Below are 16,880 nucleotides of genomic sequence, written 5' to 3' on the forward strand. Positions count from 1 at the left end.
AGAATTGCAGCAGTGTGGGGGGTAAGGGAGGGGCGGAGGCGATTGATGTTACGTAGGTGGAAGTAGGCAGACCGGGTATTGTTATTGACATGGGGTTGAAAGGATAATGTGCTGTCAACGATGACACCCAGACTCTTAACCTTGGGGGAGGGTGAGACGGAGCAGTTGTCAATTATGAGAGAAAAACTGTCTGTTTTGGAAAGAGTGGCTTTGGTGCCAATCAGGAGAACCTCGGTTTTATTACTGTTTAATTTGAGGAAGTTTTGGGTGAGCCAGATTTTTATTTCAGAGATGTAATCCGTAAGGGAGGTGGGCGGGAGAGTGGACGAGGGTTTGGTGGAGAGGTAGAGCTGGGTGTCATCGGCGTAACAGTGGAAGTGAATGTTAAATTTGCGGAAGATATTGCCGAGGGGAAGCAGGTAAATGATGAAGAGTAGTGGCCCCAAAACATAACTCTTGTTATGAAATGATACTGGGAATGGAATTGAATTGACTAAACAAAAAAAACCACTGTTAACACCAGTGAGACATTCACTCTCCTTTCTCACTTCTCTGTTTGTGAACAGATGTGGTCTTAAATTCAACCACATCTTTAAACTTGAAGGTGTTTCATATACAGTATACTGTTTACTGTCTGAATGGCTCTTATTTGAAATGTGCTTAGTGATAAGGTGTAAGGTGGTTTTCATTTGTTGTCAATTATATACGGTATCACAAGTGAACTGCACAGAATATGAAGTGCTTTCTCATTCAAAACATGCCTTGGATTTGTATAAATTGAAAGATAAATTATCTAAGTCAAACCACATTTTTAACTCATTTCTGCTGTGAGAACCTTTATGTATTATAAATATTAGTGTCATATGTCATTTATGTGAAGAATAAGTAATTTTGGTCCCAAAATTGACCCCTGTGGACTCCACAAGTGAAATTTAAGTACTTTGATTTGTGATCCCCTATCTGTGTATGTAGCTTTTCATCCAGTTGAGTACAGCCAGTCAAATACCCTACATTTCTAGTTTATTGATTCATTAATGATGATCAATTGTGTCAAATTCCTTTTTCAAAATTATAAATACCTCCACTGCTTATTAGTGTAATGTTCCCAAATCCTGGTCTGGACTGGTGTAGCTCCATCTGTTGGGATTAATGAGCTAGTGGAGGATCAACTCCACCTGTGCTGTATATAACAAACCACCTGTGTGAGGAGTATTAGTTGTATTATTAAACCACCTGTTTGAGGAGTATTAGTTGTATTATTAAACCACCTGTGTGAGGAGTATTCGTTGTATTATTAAACCACCTCTGTGAGGAGTATTAGTTGTATTATTAAACCACCTGTGTGAGGAGTATTAGTTGTATTATTAAACCACCTGTGTGAGGAGTATTAGTTGTATTATTAAACCACCTGTGTGAGGAGTATTAGTTGCACACACTGAGGAAAGGCGCCGCCCCAAACGTCCGTTGTGTAGGAATAAAGTGTCAAATTGAAGTCCTCTCCTACCCAGCCTTCAAAGCTTTCTAAGCATCTATATAAGTTGAGCGTGTCCAGTCCTATTTTTTTTTAATCAATAGAACTGGTTATGTCTTTATTTAACTCCATTGATGCCATGGATGTAGATCATTTCAACCTGAATCCATACTGTCAACTAACAATTCATGCTTCTCAATAAATTATCCAATCTATTGGCATACACTTTTATCTAATATTTTAGAGAAGTGAGAGAGTAGATTTTATTTATAAACAACATTATATATTTAACTTTATTTACAGACTCTATGTCCCGATAAAAAGGTACAGATAACATATTATAAGACGGGTACACACAAACACAGGAGTACACAGTACACAGTATACAGTATTTTGATGTATTGAAACTGATCCATGATCCCTGGTATGACATAGATAAGCCTAACACCACATGTATGAGAAACATTCCCATAACATGATTTCTGTCTTCACAGTGTACTATGGCATGAATTCAGTGCATGGGGGTCGTCTGCGGCCCATGGACCCAAAAAGAAAAATGTTGCTCTCACATCACGCCACAGAATGTTGCAACATTTCTCCTTTGGTCACACAAAATTTCAACCTATTTAGTACATACATTTTTTTAGCAATGGGACTTTGCCGGAGCTTCTAGCTAATAGCTTTGCTTCACATGCCTTCTGATTGTAACACAGGTAACTTTAAGTCTTCTTTGATTTTCCTGGACCTTATCATAGTTTGAGCCTTTGCCATTTTGGCTATTCTTTGATCAGTTTGAATGGTAGTTGACCGTTTTTTCCCACATCGTTCAGGCTTTGGATGCCATGAAATCATTTTGGCTGAGCAGCCTATTATTTTCTGCATTTCTTTATGTTTTTCCCTTTCCAATCAACTTTTTAATCAAGGTCCGCTGTTCCTCAGAGCAATGTTTAAAACAACCCATTTTGCTGAGTGTTTCAGTGTCAAATGCACTATGTCCGGCATGCACAACATTTGCTTAATTTCCTAAATAAAATGTATTCTTTAATTCCAGTACAGTTCCTAAATAAAATGTATACATTTACTCCACTACATAGCCCCTGAGCATCTTAGTTACTGGTTACTATAAAATAAAATCGGAAGAAATGTGTGACACTGGAAAAAACAGGTTTGGTGAATCAATTCTCCTACAATGCAAGATAATGCACGCTCTATTCCAGTTAGTGACATGATGCCTGTTTGTTGCTAAGCAGCATAAAAACAATAACCATAGTCCAAAACTAAAGAAGAGGAGGAAGCATATTGACTGATAGACTGATGAAAGATAGATATTCTAAAAAGTGATTTTGACTTCTTCCACAGTTATTTTCTGGTAAAATACTTGTACTGTAACTCAAGTATTGCTTACAAGTACTTTATACACAACAATGGGGTGGCAGTAGCCAGTCCAAAGGGAGTTGGGCTGGGAACCGGAGGGTCACTGGTTTCAAGTACCCGTATGGACCAAAAGTAGGGAGTGCGGATTGTCGGCTGGAGAGATGCCACTTCACCTCCTGGGCACTGCCAGGTGCTCTTGAGCAAGGCACTGTACCCCCCCAACCGCTCAGTGCGCTGGTTCAGCTGTGACACTTCTCCATTAGTGCATGTATAGGTCCTGAGCGTGTATTTCATGCCTGTGTGTGATTGCTAACAAAGTGTGTACACAGTGTGTAAATTGTAATTTGCCCACTGGGAATTAATAAACAAATTAAAAAAAAGAAATGTCAATAATCCTGACCCTAACTGGATTATTCATTTCTTCTGCCACACTTTTAACCACATCATCCATATTGCATACAGTCCTGTCATAATGCCATGCTGAGGGTAGTTTACATTCATTGATCCACTCCTATTATTTAACACATTTTATATGCCTTTGATATCATTTTTATTATAATAATCTTTGTTTTTGTTGTATCATTTTCAAGGAGTGTTCAGCATACGATTTAAATATCAGGAATGTATCACACGCTTTGTTGGTATCAATCTCACCCTAAACTGTATTCAAAGTTGTTTTAGTAATTCCTTTCCAATTGTATTCAGATTCTTCTGTTCTTACTCCGTTGTATCTAATCCCACTAACATATTTATTCTTCACATGATCACAAACACACATCACACTAACTGGCAAATGGTTTTTTGATGTCAGTACCCCTCTCTTTGTCTATAAGAGATGGACAGTGACATGTTATTCTGTTTGGCTGATTAGTGGAAACAGACACCAAAATAAATAAATAAAACTTTATTTTTAGTAAAGATATTCACAATATTGCATTCCATTCTGTTTATGTTTGATAAATCAATTCCATGTATGTCCACAGATACGTTTCCTTTGTATTTGAGATAAATGGACTGTCCTGTACATAAAATAGGTACGTAAACATTTGAACAACCTTCAAAGATTTCAAGCATTCCCCCCCCCCCATACAAATACGTTAAAATAAAAATATCCAAAATATCTCACACAGAATTCTACTAAAATGGCCCAACCTATCAGTCACAGAGCTCATGGTCTCTGATGGTTCATGCTTTCAGTTGTTTCCCTCCACTACTTTTAGGGACTGAAAATGTCCTTATTTTCCACATGACCAGTATGAACAGGTCCAGCTCAGTATCCAGAACCTAACACCTCCCCAGGCAGTGACTGGGTTCAGGACTTTTTGTTGAGTAACAAAGCTGGGCTTAAACGGTCACTCATATTTGTCTTGTCTGGACTATGCAGGGCTCCGTTCAGGGAACTGGATAGGCAGAGCCGCCTACGTGGGGCTCCATCCTGTGACCCACGGGGCCACCCTGCGGTCACTTCTTCCAGCAACATGTCACATGAGCAGCAGTCAACATACTAGTGTTGCTGCCACAGCATGTGTGTGGAAATGCTCTAAGACAAGAATCACTTGCAATAACACAGTCACAGGGATCAAGTGTCCATCTTCTCCTGCTTCTTAAAAAGCTTCATCAGCTGGTAGAATCGGTCAGCAATCTGATCAAAGAAAATCAGTTAAGAGTTCAAATATGCCTGTGCATGTACGTCCTAACACAGGACTATGACAGAAAAGAGAAGAAATGAACTCACCCGCTCTGACGGCTTATCAAGTTTCTCTGACAAGGCAGAGAAAGTGTCCCGTGAAGCCCCTTTTGTCTTCAGGTCAATCAGAATAGCTCGATCTTCATCTCTGGAAGAAGCAGAACACAGGTGTTAAGCGTTAGGGACATTGGGTTGCCATGACTACCGTCCCCAGGTCTTTATATGTAACTGCATACACTTCTTTCTACACAAATGATAATAATCAAAGACAATAAAGATTTGTTTTGAGTAGACAATTCCAAAAAACAAAAAAACTGAATCTTTATTACATTTCACTGCGAAAAAGTGATTAACCTTTCTGCAGAAGAAGAAGAAAAAAACAGTTACAAGCTGGTAGTTGGACTAGCCTAACTCAGCAAACAGGCTGGAGGGGGGGTAACGGCTAGCCAGGCTCGCTCCAAACACAACCTGTACGACCTTACACTGTACCAATGAACATGCTGTATCTGCTATGTTTAACTCAATAATAATAATTCACTGAACTGTATTGATCCGTTATACATTTCCTTTGTGCAGAACATCAGTACGTAAGCAGAATGAAACAGAAAGGTGAAACGCTCTTTACAGAGTAGCTGGGTGCAGTGACTCTGTAGAGTGTCCTGAAATCTGGATCCCAAACATTTTAGTCAAAGGACATTAGAACTTGTTTAAGACTTGGAAACCAAAGTTAAGCACTTGGACACAAAGACAAACTTACATAACTGCAGTATGATCTCTACCTCTGAGAGGATGGGGAATACAGAACCAAGTACTGACCTGGTCCACGCCAGCACCACTTCGCCCTTCTTCCTGATCACGTTCTTGGCGTAGAGACTGTTGGGGGAGAGAGATGCTGGGGAGGATTTGGATTCACGTTCACCGTCCTCTTCTCTACTCTCCTCATCCTCCTTTCTACACCGCTTGGCTTTTGATTTCTGGTGCTTCTTCCGTTTTCGACCTTTGTCACAATGCTTTTGCTCTCTCTCTGGTGTGCTGCTAATGTCGTCCTCTGCAATGACGAGACTTCTCTCTGACACCTGCATTTCATCTGAATCATGTGACGCTGACACTTGGCTCCTGTGATTAGTTTCAGAGCTGTCAGCTGGCTGATGTGGACTGGTATCTGAAACCAGGGTTTCAGAGCTACTGATCCTTTCCTGAGCTTTAGAAAGAGCCGTCCCCTCTTCTGTTCTGTGGGGTGAGTCACTTGCCTTCTCATCAGCAGTGGCTGGGATATCTTCTCCGCTGGATGCCGGGCTGATCTGTCCAAAGAAATGAGCACCGTTGGGTAAACTCTTGTCTGAAGAAGTAGTTTTCAGAGACTCCGACAGTTTCTGTGAATCCTCAGGAAAACAAACTTTTGCGGTATTTTGCTGAGTTGATAAATCTTTTTCGTGGGATGGATGTTTTGTTAGTGTTAAGCTCTCATCCTGAGTGAGATGGATGTCTGCATTGGTCCCAGATAGACTTTTCTCTGACGCTACAGCATTTAAAGGAGCCTCATTCCACGATTTGTCCGACAAAACAGCTTTTGCTCGACTGTCTTTAGTGTCCACGTCATCTTCTTCGGTTAGTATTTGACCTGAGTTTTTCTCGACAGTAAGCCTGGCACCTGCTCCTGTGGCCGCCTGGCGAATCTTTACAATGAAATGATCATTGGACTTCTCCATCACAAGCGCGTGCATGGGCAGGTCAGGCTTGAACAAAAAAGGTGTGGCGAGTACTTGGCTGCTGCTGGAGCCACAGCTGGAGTTGTCGGTGTCGAGGGCCAGGTGAATGTCCTGCTCTGAAGCGTCTTCCTCGTCCAGCAGTGCGTCCTCACTAATGTGAGCGCTGATGACGCTGTCTGGCGTGGACATGTGGTGCATGCCCGACGGCTGTAGGAAGCTGAGGTGGCCGTCGGACTTGAGAGGTGATGGAATGGTGAGGGAGACTGCCAGATCTTCAGCTAGAATGGAATACGACCTCTGTGAAGCCAGGCTGGACTGCAGCACTGTGCTACTCTCTGAAGGCACTTCTAACAAACAACTCTCATCAAATAAAGCTGGATTCAGCGGGATCTGATCTTTGGTTGGTGGAGACATCATCTTGCGGGGGGAAATGCTAGACCATGTTGCAATAAGTTTTGAGGGCGTAGCAAATTTTGTTGGCGAGAGCAGTTTGGACGGAGAGTTAAATTTAGTGGGTGTGGTAATGCTGAGGAACCTCTCTCCATCCTTCCTGGGTGTACTGAGGGACCAGGCTGTGCTGTCTGCAGTGATGCCGTTGCTTTCTAACAAGTCGGATCCTTGCAGGAGGCACTTGAAGATTTCTCCCATTTGAGTGTCTCTCACCAGGTTGAACGTTAAACTGGAAGCTTGCTGTTCTGTGAGAAGCTCAAAGTCCGTTTTCTCAAGCAAAGAGACATTTTGAGGGACAACCAAAGAAGATTTGTTACTTTTCTCTGGAGTTGAAGGAATACTTTTTGAAGGAAGGTGGTTGGCCACTGTTTGTGTATGTGGGAAACTTGTTGGCTGTAGATCAACACTCCTGTCTATCTCCACATGTGTGATTCTGATATCCTTTCCTCTGCTTCCAAGGCCTGTTTTGTAAGGTGCGACAGCGCATGGCTTGATTTGCTTCAGGCTGGACGGAGGCGATTGTGCATCCGGTTGTTGACAAGATGTTCTCTTTGCTGGAGGCTGTCGGGATACTTTATCATTTCCACGGGGCTTGGCATCCTCAGCCTGAGCTTTCGCTGGTTTGCAAAGGCTCTTTAGTGCCGTGTAAATATCCTTCAACAAGTAGTCGACTTGGACATCGACAAAGTCCCACAACCTTTGCTTCAGATTGACTGCTTGCTGTTCAAAAATGCGTTTCACAATACCATTATTTGATACTTTGCCAAACACAGAAACAATCAATTTCTTCAGCATGGATTTCAGCTCCCTTGACTGACTGCATATTTGACCAAAATGAGCACCGTCCACAAATTCTAAGAAAGATTCCTGGAAATTGAACATCACACCATAGAAGCTCTTCTTGGGAAAGGTTTTATGAAGCTTCATGTACTTTTTTCTGATCTCAGTACGAACCATCTTGAATGTCTCCATTACTTCCTCCATGGTGGAAAAAGGTGCTTTGGTTGCTGCAGGACAAACGGTTTTAAAACGACTCTTCGGACTTGGTGTCGCTACACCTGCTGTTTCATGAGTGTCTTTTGATGCAACCAACCTTTCTTTGGATTTCCTCTTTAGCACACACTTAGGACTTGGTTTATGTTTGACTGGCTGTGCTAACTTGGCCTTCTTGTGCGCAGGAAGAGAAGAATCTGTAGCCTCCCCATCACTTTCGCTGAAAATTTCCCCTTCCTCCAGTTCCGTGTCAGAGAGACTTGAAGGCAGGTCGGATACCTCATCCACCAAGTTTTGTGCGTCATGGTTTGCAGGTGAACCCGGATACTTGTTTTCTTTGTTTACGTCCAACTTCTTTGTGTTGGCATCAACAGCTGTGGTGGAGAACTCTGCACAGCCGTGGAAAAGCAAAGCAGGGTTAGACATTCAACATGTCATTAAGATTAAAACATCTTATCAGTGGAGCTGGAACAATTGTAAATGTTGCTGTACAATTAATTGTCTCAGACATAATTGTAATTAACAATATCATTTTCTTTTTCAGTCATATTAAAAAAATATTATTCTATGTATTACTTTTTTTCTTCAAAGTTTTGAATGAATCCCAGGATCTTCTGGTTAAATATCACTGCCATGTGACCCAGTTAATATAATAACACAGTTACAACAATCCCTCTTTATTACCATAAAACATTGTTTCTAACTGTACCCCCCCCCCCCGTCATTCTGTTGCTATGAACGTTTATGGGTTTGAGTGCCTAACTAACTAACAACTAACAATTGAAATAATAATTATAAAACTATATAGTCTGACAATAATCACATATACTGTAGTTAAAATGTGTCCTAACCAAACAACATCAACAACTACCAGTCATATGCCTTAAGACCTTAGCTAATGGTAGCAATTCATTGAGGTGAAACCGTGATTATGTTAAATAATTGGCTATTATAGAATTATGCAATAATTGTTACAGGACTAATGAACAGGTCCCTATCTTGTAAAGATCTGCATCTCATACCTCTGAGGTGCAGCCCTCTTAACAATATTAACTGTTATAGCTTTGTGAGAAGCCATTGCTTAGATGACAATAGCTGATGTTATTTGCATTTATTGATTTGAGGGACTGGGATATACTGAAGCTAGTTACATCATAAAACAGCTCTTTCAGTTGTATAACAACTGAAAGAGCATTTAGGCAGCTGTAGCTGTTGGGGTTGTTCAGGGACTCAAAGCCCTCTACTCTAGTAAGTTAGGTGTGTGTGAGTGTGTTTGGAACTGTTCTTCATATTCCATTTAACACTGAACCATAGCCGCAATCCTTCAGCTAAAATTTAGTGTGCCCTTTCTGAAGTGAGCCACAACATCCCATACCTAATCTCCCTCCCTGCCAATGCTGAACAATCCAAATTTAGGCTGTGACCTTTATTCAAAATTCCCACCTTCAGATTTATTACATTTTCAAATGTGTAGTCTTCAGACCAATCCTATATTGGCTAAGTGACTGCACTTGTGGACATATGAAATCAGCAGAGTTAAGACCTCTATTTGCCAGGATAACCATTTTAAAAATAAATAGGAGCACCACAAAAACACAGAGTGGGTTTCTAAGAAATAATGATGCCTAAGAAATGAAGAGCAACCACAATGGTCTTCTGGATCTATGTGTGTGTAAGATTTCATATGACATGACCGGTTTTAAATCAGGTCAACATTACCTTTTTGTAGGCTCTTGACATGACCTGGCTTGCCGTGAACATGGAGAAGACTCCTCTTGGTTATCCGTATGGGGCTCCTCAGAGGGCTTATGGCATCAGGGATTCTCTTCAGATTGCTTAGTGTGAGCATCATGGAGTCCTCATCATGGAGTAAAGGCACGGAACTGGAAGGCTCAACGCTATGACACTTGCGGGGGGTGAAGCTCTTCTTTGGTGTGAAAGTCAGGTTCCTGTACTTCTCTGGCAGCGCCGTCTCCTCGGTGGTGCTGCTGACTTTGGACACGGCGATGCAGCCAGTGGAAGAGCTTGGCTCAGTGCAGATGCTACTGCTTTCATTGATGTCTTCATTTGTCTGTGTTAAAACGTATATAGCCTCAGCTAGACTCAGCCCTTCTTGTGGAAGGGATTCCAGGCTTATTGTACTGGATACTGCATCTTTAGGACCATCTTGCGTATGACCAGCATCTTTCTTGTGAATGGAATTGGAAACCTGGAGTACTTGCTGACAGTCCTGAGGCAGAATAGTGGTAGACATTTGCTGACTTTCGTGGTTAACCTTGTCAGTAACATCTTCAGCTACAGGATTTCCTCCTAAGGGGGAAGCAGCTGCATCTTCTGAATCCACAGGGAGGCTTTTCTGTACTGCAGGTTTAGGATTTGTACACTTACGTTCTGCACTTGAATCAAACATAACAGGGTCTGTAATAGCAACAGACTGGTCAATATCATTTCTAGGATTTACTTTGTGTGAAGAATTGCCTGTGTGCTGTTCAAAAATGCATCGGGGCGTGTCACTGTCACCATCCGTAGTCTCCATAGATCCACAATCATTTCCCTGGCTGTCTGAGGCCTGCTGGATTTTGTCTTCATAATTTCTTGATTGTGGAGAACTAATCTCTGCTGATGTTGCTGCGAGATGCCCAGCCATTGGATTTCCTGCATTACCTGGGTGTAGGCTGTGAGATGAGGTAGACTGGACTGAACGGTCTTCACAATGCTTGTCAGCTGCAGGACTTTTACTCTGCTTTTTGTCTTCCTCCTGGACATCTTTTCCATGGTCACAGCTCTTGTGTGTCATTTCAGCATTTGACTTTTTGGTGACATCTGCAACATCTTCTAACAGTGGTTCTAATTCACTGCTGTTTAGTTCATCAATCACACACATGTCCTCAACGTTAGGTTGTGAACTTTCATCATCTGCCCAATTTTCCATTACCTTGTCCACTGGTGGGAGCTCAACATGGGTGGTATTGGCAGGCAACACTTGCTTCTTAATTGGTGAAAGGGTTAGATTTAATGTTTCCATGAAACACAATTTTCTGTTTGGACTATTGTCCTCCACAAAGCTCTTCTCAGTGATATTTGGTCCTTCAGATGACCTTTTTGAGGCCTCATATGTCTTCTTTTTCCCCCCCTTACTACTGGCATCCACTTTACTCTGGTCTGATTCTTTTGCTTTGGCTTTCTCACGTTCTCTGCTCGTCTCTGATGAAGTGCTCCTCTTATGTTTTCTGCAGACGTCCTCTTCACGTCGTCTATCCTCCTTCCTTTGATAATCCTTCGACAGTCTTTTCTCTCCCCTCTCTTTGGAAGAATTACTGCAGCGCTCAGCACGGTGATGTGAAGAGGAATCTTTCCCATCCTTCTTCCTCCCGACATGTTTGTCACTAGTCTGGATTTTTCTATGATCTCGGCCACGGCTCTCTTTAGAGCTGTGTGTTGACATTGGTGTTGACATTTTGGCTGCATCCGGTCTCCGCTCTCGACTTCTCCTTTTCTTGTCATCAAAGGTAACAGCAGCATGTGGAATCTCTGGCGGAGGGGTTCTTGACTCGTCTGATCTGTGGCGCCCCTCAACATTTAGGTAGTCCTTGCTTTTACATGATCTGGAGTCATGTCTTCGTCCTTTGTCCTTGTCTGCTTTGTGAGACCCGTCAGGATCTGAACAACTTCTATGTCTCCTATCTGTAGGTTCAGAGAGGTTTTGACTTTGATATTTTTCTTCTCTGTGCGTGGACTTGTGTTTACCTGGCTCACTGTGTCGGGTTGATGAACTGCTGCTGGATTTCCTGCTGGATGCATTGGGCTGAGAGGTGCAACTATTGCTTTCTCTTTTGGAGGATGGAGGAGGATCCCTGGGAGGATCCCTGGGAGGGTCATCCTCCCTTGGAGGATCCCTGGGAGGGTCTTCCTCCCTGGGAGGCAAAGCTGGTTGAGGTGGAGGAGAGCTAGATGGTAAAGAAGGCTGCAAAAGATTGGGGGGAGGTGGAGGAGGCGGCCTACTAATGGAGCTGCCTAACGAGATCCGACTCAAGGAACTTGGATTCCGACGATTATTAATGTGAGATTGGGGATGGTGGAAACCTTTGTGTGACCTGGGGAAAACAAAGTTTTACATGTGACTAATCATTTAACATAAATGCAATCTGCAGTAGTAGTTTCTTCTCATATACATTGGTTAGGCAATGATAAAAAAAAGATTCTAAGCTCACATTATAGAGTATTTCATACATTACATTAACCTACAGGTCATTGGTCAACAGATAAAACAGTCATCATGAGACACTACTTCATCAAAAAAGCACTTACTGTTGGATTAACCTCTGAATCTCTGCATCTTTTCGAGTCACCTCCTGTCGAGCTGTTTGTAAAAGTGCAGAGATGTTCTTTTTGAGATGGTAGTTCTCAGTGTTCAACCCTGTATTCTGTGAGAGAGAAAGAGGGAAAAACCTGTTAGTACTGTTGAACCTTTAGAGCTGGGTTTAGACAAGTTTTTTTCCTGCCACATAGGAGGATCCCTCTTCTTCGTGGACATAAAGGCACACTCCTTTGATAGCTGCTTTCTACTCATTTTCCGTTTTCAGCATTAGATACATTTTCTAGATATATTTTGACCTAACAAAACAGTTTGGAGGCGTCTAGCTGGTCAACATTTACATCTAACAAGAAGAACTGTCTACGGCTGACGATAATAATTCTACACAAATTTATTTAAAAACCAATATGGGATAGACAGTAAACAACTACTAAATTTGAATATTAGTAAAATAGATTAAAAAAATGAATTAACCATAATTAAGCTATAATGCACAACAAACTATAAAAGCTATAAATAAATATAACAAACCTGGATCTCCATCTGCTCCACTCTCCTGCGCAACTCTTTAATTTGGAGTTGAGCTGCCTGGAATCTGGATTTCAACTGCACACAAACAAAAAGAAAAGGGTTGTGAGAGACTTGGTCAACTGACAGCAGCATTTCAGAACATGGTGATCTCTGCAGAGCCTCCATCACAGCATGCAACTGTTAACACACAGTTTAACACACAAGTGCTGTGTATGACGCCGAATAACCAACAAAGGTTAACCCTGTGCTCGACCATTCACATCCGACTATTGGTCACTGCAGTTCCTCACACACCCCTTTGGAAGCAAACAATACAGCCAGACTCTGCAATACAAGGTCTGCATTTGTAAAATACAGCCGCTAATGCGTTGACTCAGCAGGGACCAGTGGGCTCAACACAATGCCCCGTCATCCAATCAAACATTCCTGGGAGTATGACATCATCTCCTGATCGCAATTATTTGAGCTTCCCTAAAGCTGAGAGATTTGGAGAAAGTACAGCAATATCGATATTGCAGGGTTGAGTTGGTGCTTTCACAAATATTAACATGAGACTTTTAGTAAACAATCCCCAATAATGTGGATATAATGACTAAGTGGGTAAAGGGAAATAATAGAACAGCTAAAAACAGTCTGGTAAGGTCAGAAAATGACATCACTTTACTGTAATGCAGCCTTTAAAACCAGGGGTTGAGAGAGAGAGGCAAAGGATGCGCTCAGAGCAGACAGGTGTTGGCAAACAAAGCAAACTTAGCAACAGTCTTAACAGATTTAACAAACCGTAGAATGCCCTGATTGACCAATCAGAATTGAGCATTCAACAAGGCTGTGTAGTAAAGCATTACAAACCATAGTGTAATTAAGTGATCCCTTTCAAGCATGTTAAAACCAAAAAATAAATCTGAATCTATGTTTCCATTAACATGAGTTATTCCCCAAGTGGTTTATGGCAGAGACTGGTCACCTTGCCTCAAATAAATAAAACTTGACATCATATACAGAGTGTGTGTGTGTGTGTGTGTGTGTGTGTGTGTGTGTGTGTGTGTGTGTGTGTGTGTGTGTGTGTGTGTGTGTGTATATGAAAATAACAGGTCAACAGAGAGAAAGGGTGAATGGAAACTCACCTCCAAGTACGATGCCTCTTTGCTCTGCTGTTCTTCTGTGACTAGTTCTTCATAAAGATCCATAGAGTCCTTAAGCTGAGAAGCCTTTGGAGATGACTTCTCTGTAATGAACCAAAATAAGACAAATTGCAATTATAATGTCTCAATGTTGCTGTGCTGGACTATTTTCCTAACACAAGAAAACTATAAACTTTAATAAACTATTTTTTATTTTTTTAAAGGACTTTTACCTGCATCGCTGCTAAAACCGATATCCAGACCTTCATAGATATCCACAGAATCTTCACTGACATCAGGTACAAAGACTGTGGATAATTATCATGCATTATAAATGTTTTTCGTCAGTAAACACAAGTCTTAACCCAAAGTTATGGCTGTGTCCCTAAACACTCCTACATTAGACCCCAAATGCTAGGCATGCCACAAATTCTGAAATATACCTACTGTTTTTAAAAGATACAAATTTAGTGCATTCACTTGGCCGTAGAATTAAGAAAAGAAAATTGCTGGAATGGAATTTCTGAGACTGAGAATTGGAGTGAACTCGTAGTGGTAGACACATCCATATTATTATATTTGATATGCTAAAATAGCCTTATTACAAACCAGTATTCCTCATAAAACACACTAACTCAGTCTAAATGTAAGTGTGTGTAAATGTAATGTTTTAACTTACGACCAGGAGCATCCTTGGTGTCAATGTTCTCCATTCTTCTGGTATCTCTGTGGCTCAGTTTTGTACAGAGTTCCTGACCACAATGCCAAAGGATGATGAATAGTTATTACCAATCTACAAATATCAGTCAGAACACACCTAACACAGGCTGAAGATGAACCTCAAACACGTGGCTGGACACATTTCATCAATTCAATTACTGATTCTAGAGTTTATATAACAATCCTGAAGTGTTACATATAAGGTTAGTGTGCTCGCCATATAACTACATATCCACTAATGGGACATCCAGTTCATCCCCTGACTGGTAAGTCACTTTATAATCTCAGCTTGGGTTGGGTAAATGTAGGCAGTGTTGGGAATCAATGAGCAGAACTGCATTAGTGGATGTAATATACATTTGAAATCAATTAGCACTTTGATTAGGCATTCACATTGCTGGACTTTTCAGAAATAGACATTTCTGTTGGGTTGCTCTATCACTAAATAATGTCTCAATGGATTTCCCCACACCATTGACTATGGCCTACTAAGTCACCATTTATTTCCATTATGCAATATGCAAGTATGTAACGTACACTGCGATAGAGGATTGATCCATTTCACCCACACCTTCAGATCATCTACTATAAAGTTATCAACGTACTGAAGACAAACTGCGGCTTTTAGACTGATCTACATAGTGCTCAGCTAGTCTAGCTAACGTTAGGGCTCTTTGTTCTCTACTGCCAAACAATAGACGGCAGCAAAGAACAGCACAATCGGGCAGAATAAGGGAGAGGTAACGTTAGTTTTTAATGTTAGTGAAGTGTTTCTTCTGAAACTGTTCTGACTAATTATTGCTTTATTTATAACATCAGTCTGATATGTGACACTAAGCTTAGGCTACCATTAACATTACTAGAGTTGCGACCGTCCTGTTCCAAACTATTAAATCGCTGAGTTATCTGACAGTTACATTTCAATCATGTTATACAAAAGATAGAACTTTACATCGCTGAGTATGGTATTATGGTTAATATAACCAATACATCATTAGCTAACTATCTTGCTGGCTGCATATTTAGCTCTGCTCCCAGTGTAATGGTGTGTAACATTAATAGCCGTATAAGTTATGCTCTCACTAGGACTGAAGGAAACAGCGGCCGGCCGGAGAAAGTGCTCAGAGGGTCAGTAGGGACGCTAATGTGCACCGGCCACACGTTCATAAAATGCTATCACAGTAACTTAAGCTAACTAGCTAGGAGTTGGTTCACTTACGTGTTTGCGTGTTGTTGTGTCCTCCTGTTGTTTACAACTGTATTGTCGCGCCAAGACTTCATTGCACAGGAAGTAACGACATCATTTTCCCGCGGTCTGTCACTCTTCTTCTTCGTGGCTGCGTTGTCGCAGCAAGCCTGTTAAACACAGCCTATGGTTAAACAGCAGTGAACCCCTGTAGGACTACTGGAGAGCAGCGGGGTTCTGCCACAGGAGTTCCCGCTGCCCCACAGCCCGCTGACACTGGTACCAAAAGCGGGAAATAGCAGCACTTCAGGCTCGAGCGACAGCTGTTCCACTCGCGGGGAGAGAGTTGGACACAGCTCGCGATGCTGCCAGTTGCGTCATCACAGTGCGACGCAAAGTAGTCCAACCTCCAACCCGGAAGGATTTGTACTTCACTCACATGTGGACAGGACTTTAACACCAGTGACGGGAACGTGCGCGTGTGTTGTGATACAGATAAGCGCGTGATGAAGCTCACAGTTTGCTTTAAAACTGTAAATACCTGTTCATAGAGTGCGCGAGCTGGTTTCGGCTGCGGAGCGGCCCCCCGGAGTGAGAAGATGGAGCATTTAGAGCTGAGCCTGTCGTCACTGGCCACCATATCCAGACATGTTGACAGAAGTCACAGCGAGCTGAGCCAGTATCTGTCCAAGCAGGTGAGACATACATGTTTGGGAGGATGTGTGGCTGTGTGGCCCTTCACAGGGCACCGGTCACTGTACTAATGATGATTTTAGGGTATTTTGTTTAATTAAAACTACTATCCTGCATGTTAAACCCTAGGTTGTAAATATTGTGAAGACCTATTGAACAATGTGTGGCTTTGCTGTCAAGAAGTCACTATTTAAATGTCCCATAATGACATGTCGTCCTCAGATATGGAGCCAGCAGGACAGGCAGTGTATTCTGGAGTGTGTGGCTCAGCTGCTGTTGGAGAAGGAGTACACACTGCTTATTGCTCGCCACCTGCGGCCGCTGGTCCTGGATCTGTTGGAGCGCAACGCAGAGAGGGTCAGAGCTGGAGGCAAGATCAACCATGACCTCCACGAGCGGCTGTGTGTCGCCCTCAGCAAGCTCCTCGGCATCAGTCCTGATGCTCAGGCGTAAGTGCTCTCACACAAGCCACTAGAGAGGCAGCACCAGGACACATGGCTGGATTTACTCAGTTGGCAAAAATGAGGCGTGGGCCCCTATTGTTACCTTCCACCACCTCTTCTTCTTCTTCTTCTTCTTCTTCTTCTTTTCTCCATGTATTGTGTTGCCTTCAAGTAACCAGATGTATTT

The 16,880-nt window shown here is 42.1% G+C and overlaps 2 protein-coding genes across 4 annotated transcripts in view; one reads left to right on the plus strand and one right to left on the minus strand.

The window, feature by feature from the left end:
• Nucleotides 1-3,734: 3,734 nt before the first annotated feature.
• On the minus strand, nt 3,735-15,848 carry casp8ap2 (caspase 8 associated protein 2). 2 transcript variants are annotated; one of them, XM_034899964.1, is made up of 11 exons: nt 15,591-15,847; nt 14,331-14,403; nt 13,885-13,959; nt 13,655-13,755; nt 12,531-12,605; nt 11,993-12,108; nt 11,596-11,778; nt 9,404-11,538; nt 5,349-8,073; nt 4,581-4,680; nt 3,735-4,487 (listed from the first exon to the last, which is right to left on the minus strand). In XM_034899964.1, the coding sequence occupies exons 2-11, from the start codon at nt 14,362-14,364 to the stop codon at nt 4,425-4,427; spliced, it is 5,607 nt and encodes a 1,868-aa protein (XP_034755855.1). In that variant the 5' UTR covers nt 14,365-14,403; nt 15,591-15,847; the 3' UTR covers nt 3,735-4,424. The 2 variants fall into 2 exon arrangements, with proteins under 2 accessions (XP_034755855.1, XP_034755854.1); XM_034899963.1 differs by having other exon boundaries at nt 9,404-11,778; nt 15,591-15,848.
• A 134-nt stretch (nt 15,849-15,982) lies between these two features.
• mdn1 (midasin AAA ATPase 1) overlaps nt 15,983-16,880 on the plus strand; it is a 61,175-nt gene continuing 60,277 nt past the window's right edge. Inside the window, exons 1-2 of one of the 2 annotated variants that reach the window (XM_034899961.1) lie at nt 15,983-16,252; nt 16,473-16,699. In XM_034899961.1, coding sequence (XP_034755852.1) covers nt 16,157-16,252; nt 16,473-16,699 — 323 coding nt within the window. In that variant the 5' untranslated portion in view covers nt 15,983-16,156. The remainder of the gene's footprint in view (nt 16,253-16,472; nt 16,700-16,880) is intronic. The other variant, XM_034899962.1, reaches the window with a different exon arrangement.

The sequence above is a fragment of the Etheostoma cragini genome, chromosome 18, assembly GCF_013103735.1.
Source record: "Etheostoma cragini isolate CJK2018 chromosome 18, CSU_Ecrag_1.0, whole genome shotgun sequence".
Lineage (NCBI taxonomy): Eukaryota > Metazoa > Chordata > Actinopteri > Perciformes > Percidae > Etheostoma > Etheostoma cragini.

Excerpts from the sequence above, each read along its gene's own strand:
- casp8ap2 (XM_034899963.1), bottom strand. The coding sequence starts at position 14,364 with ATGGAGAACATTGACACCAAGGATGCTCCTGGTC. Across the intron at positions 8,074-9,403 it reads TGTCAAGAGCCTACAAAAAG|AGTTCTCCACCACAGCTGTT; the intron begins GTAATGTTGACC and ends ACGGCTGTGCAG. Across the intron at positions 4,681-5,348 it reads GTGGTGCTGGCGTGGACCAG|AGATGAAGATCGAGCTATTC; the intron begins GTCAGTACTTGG and ends TGCTTCTTCCAG.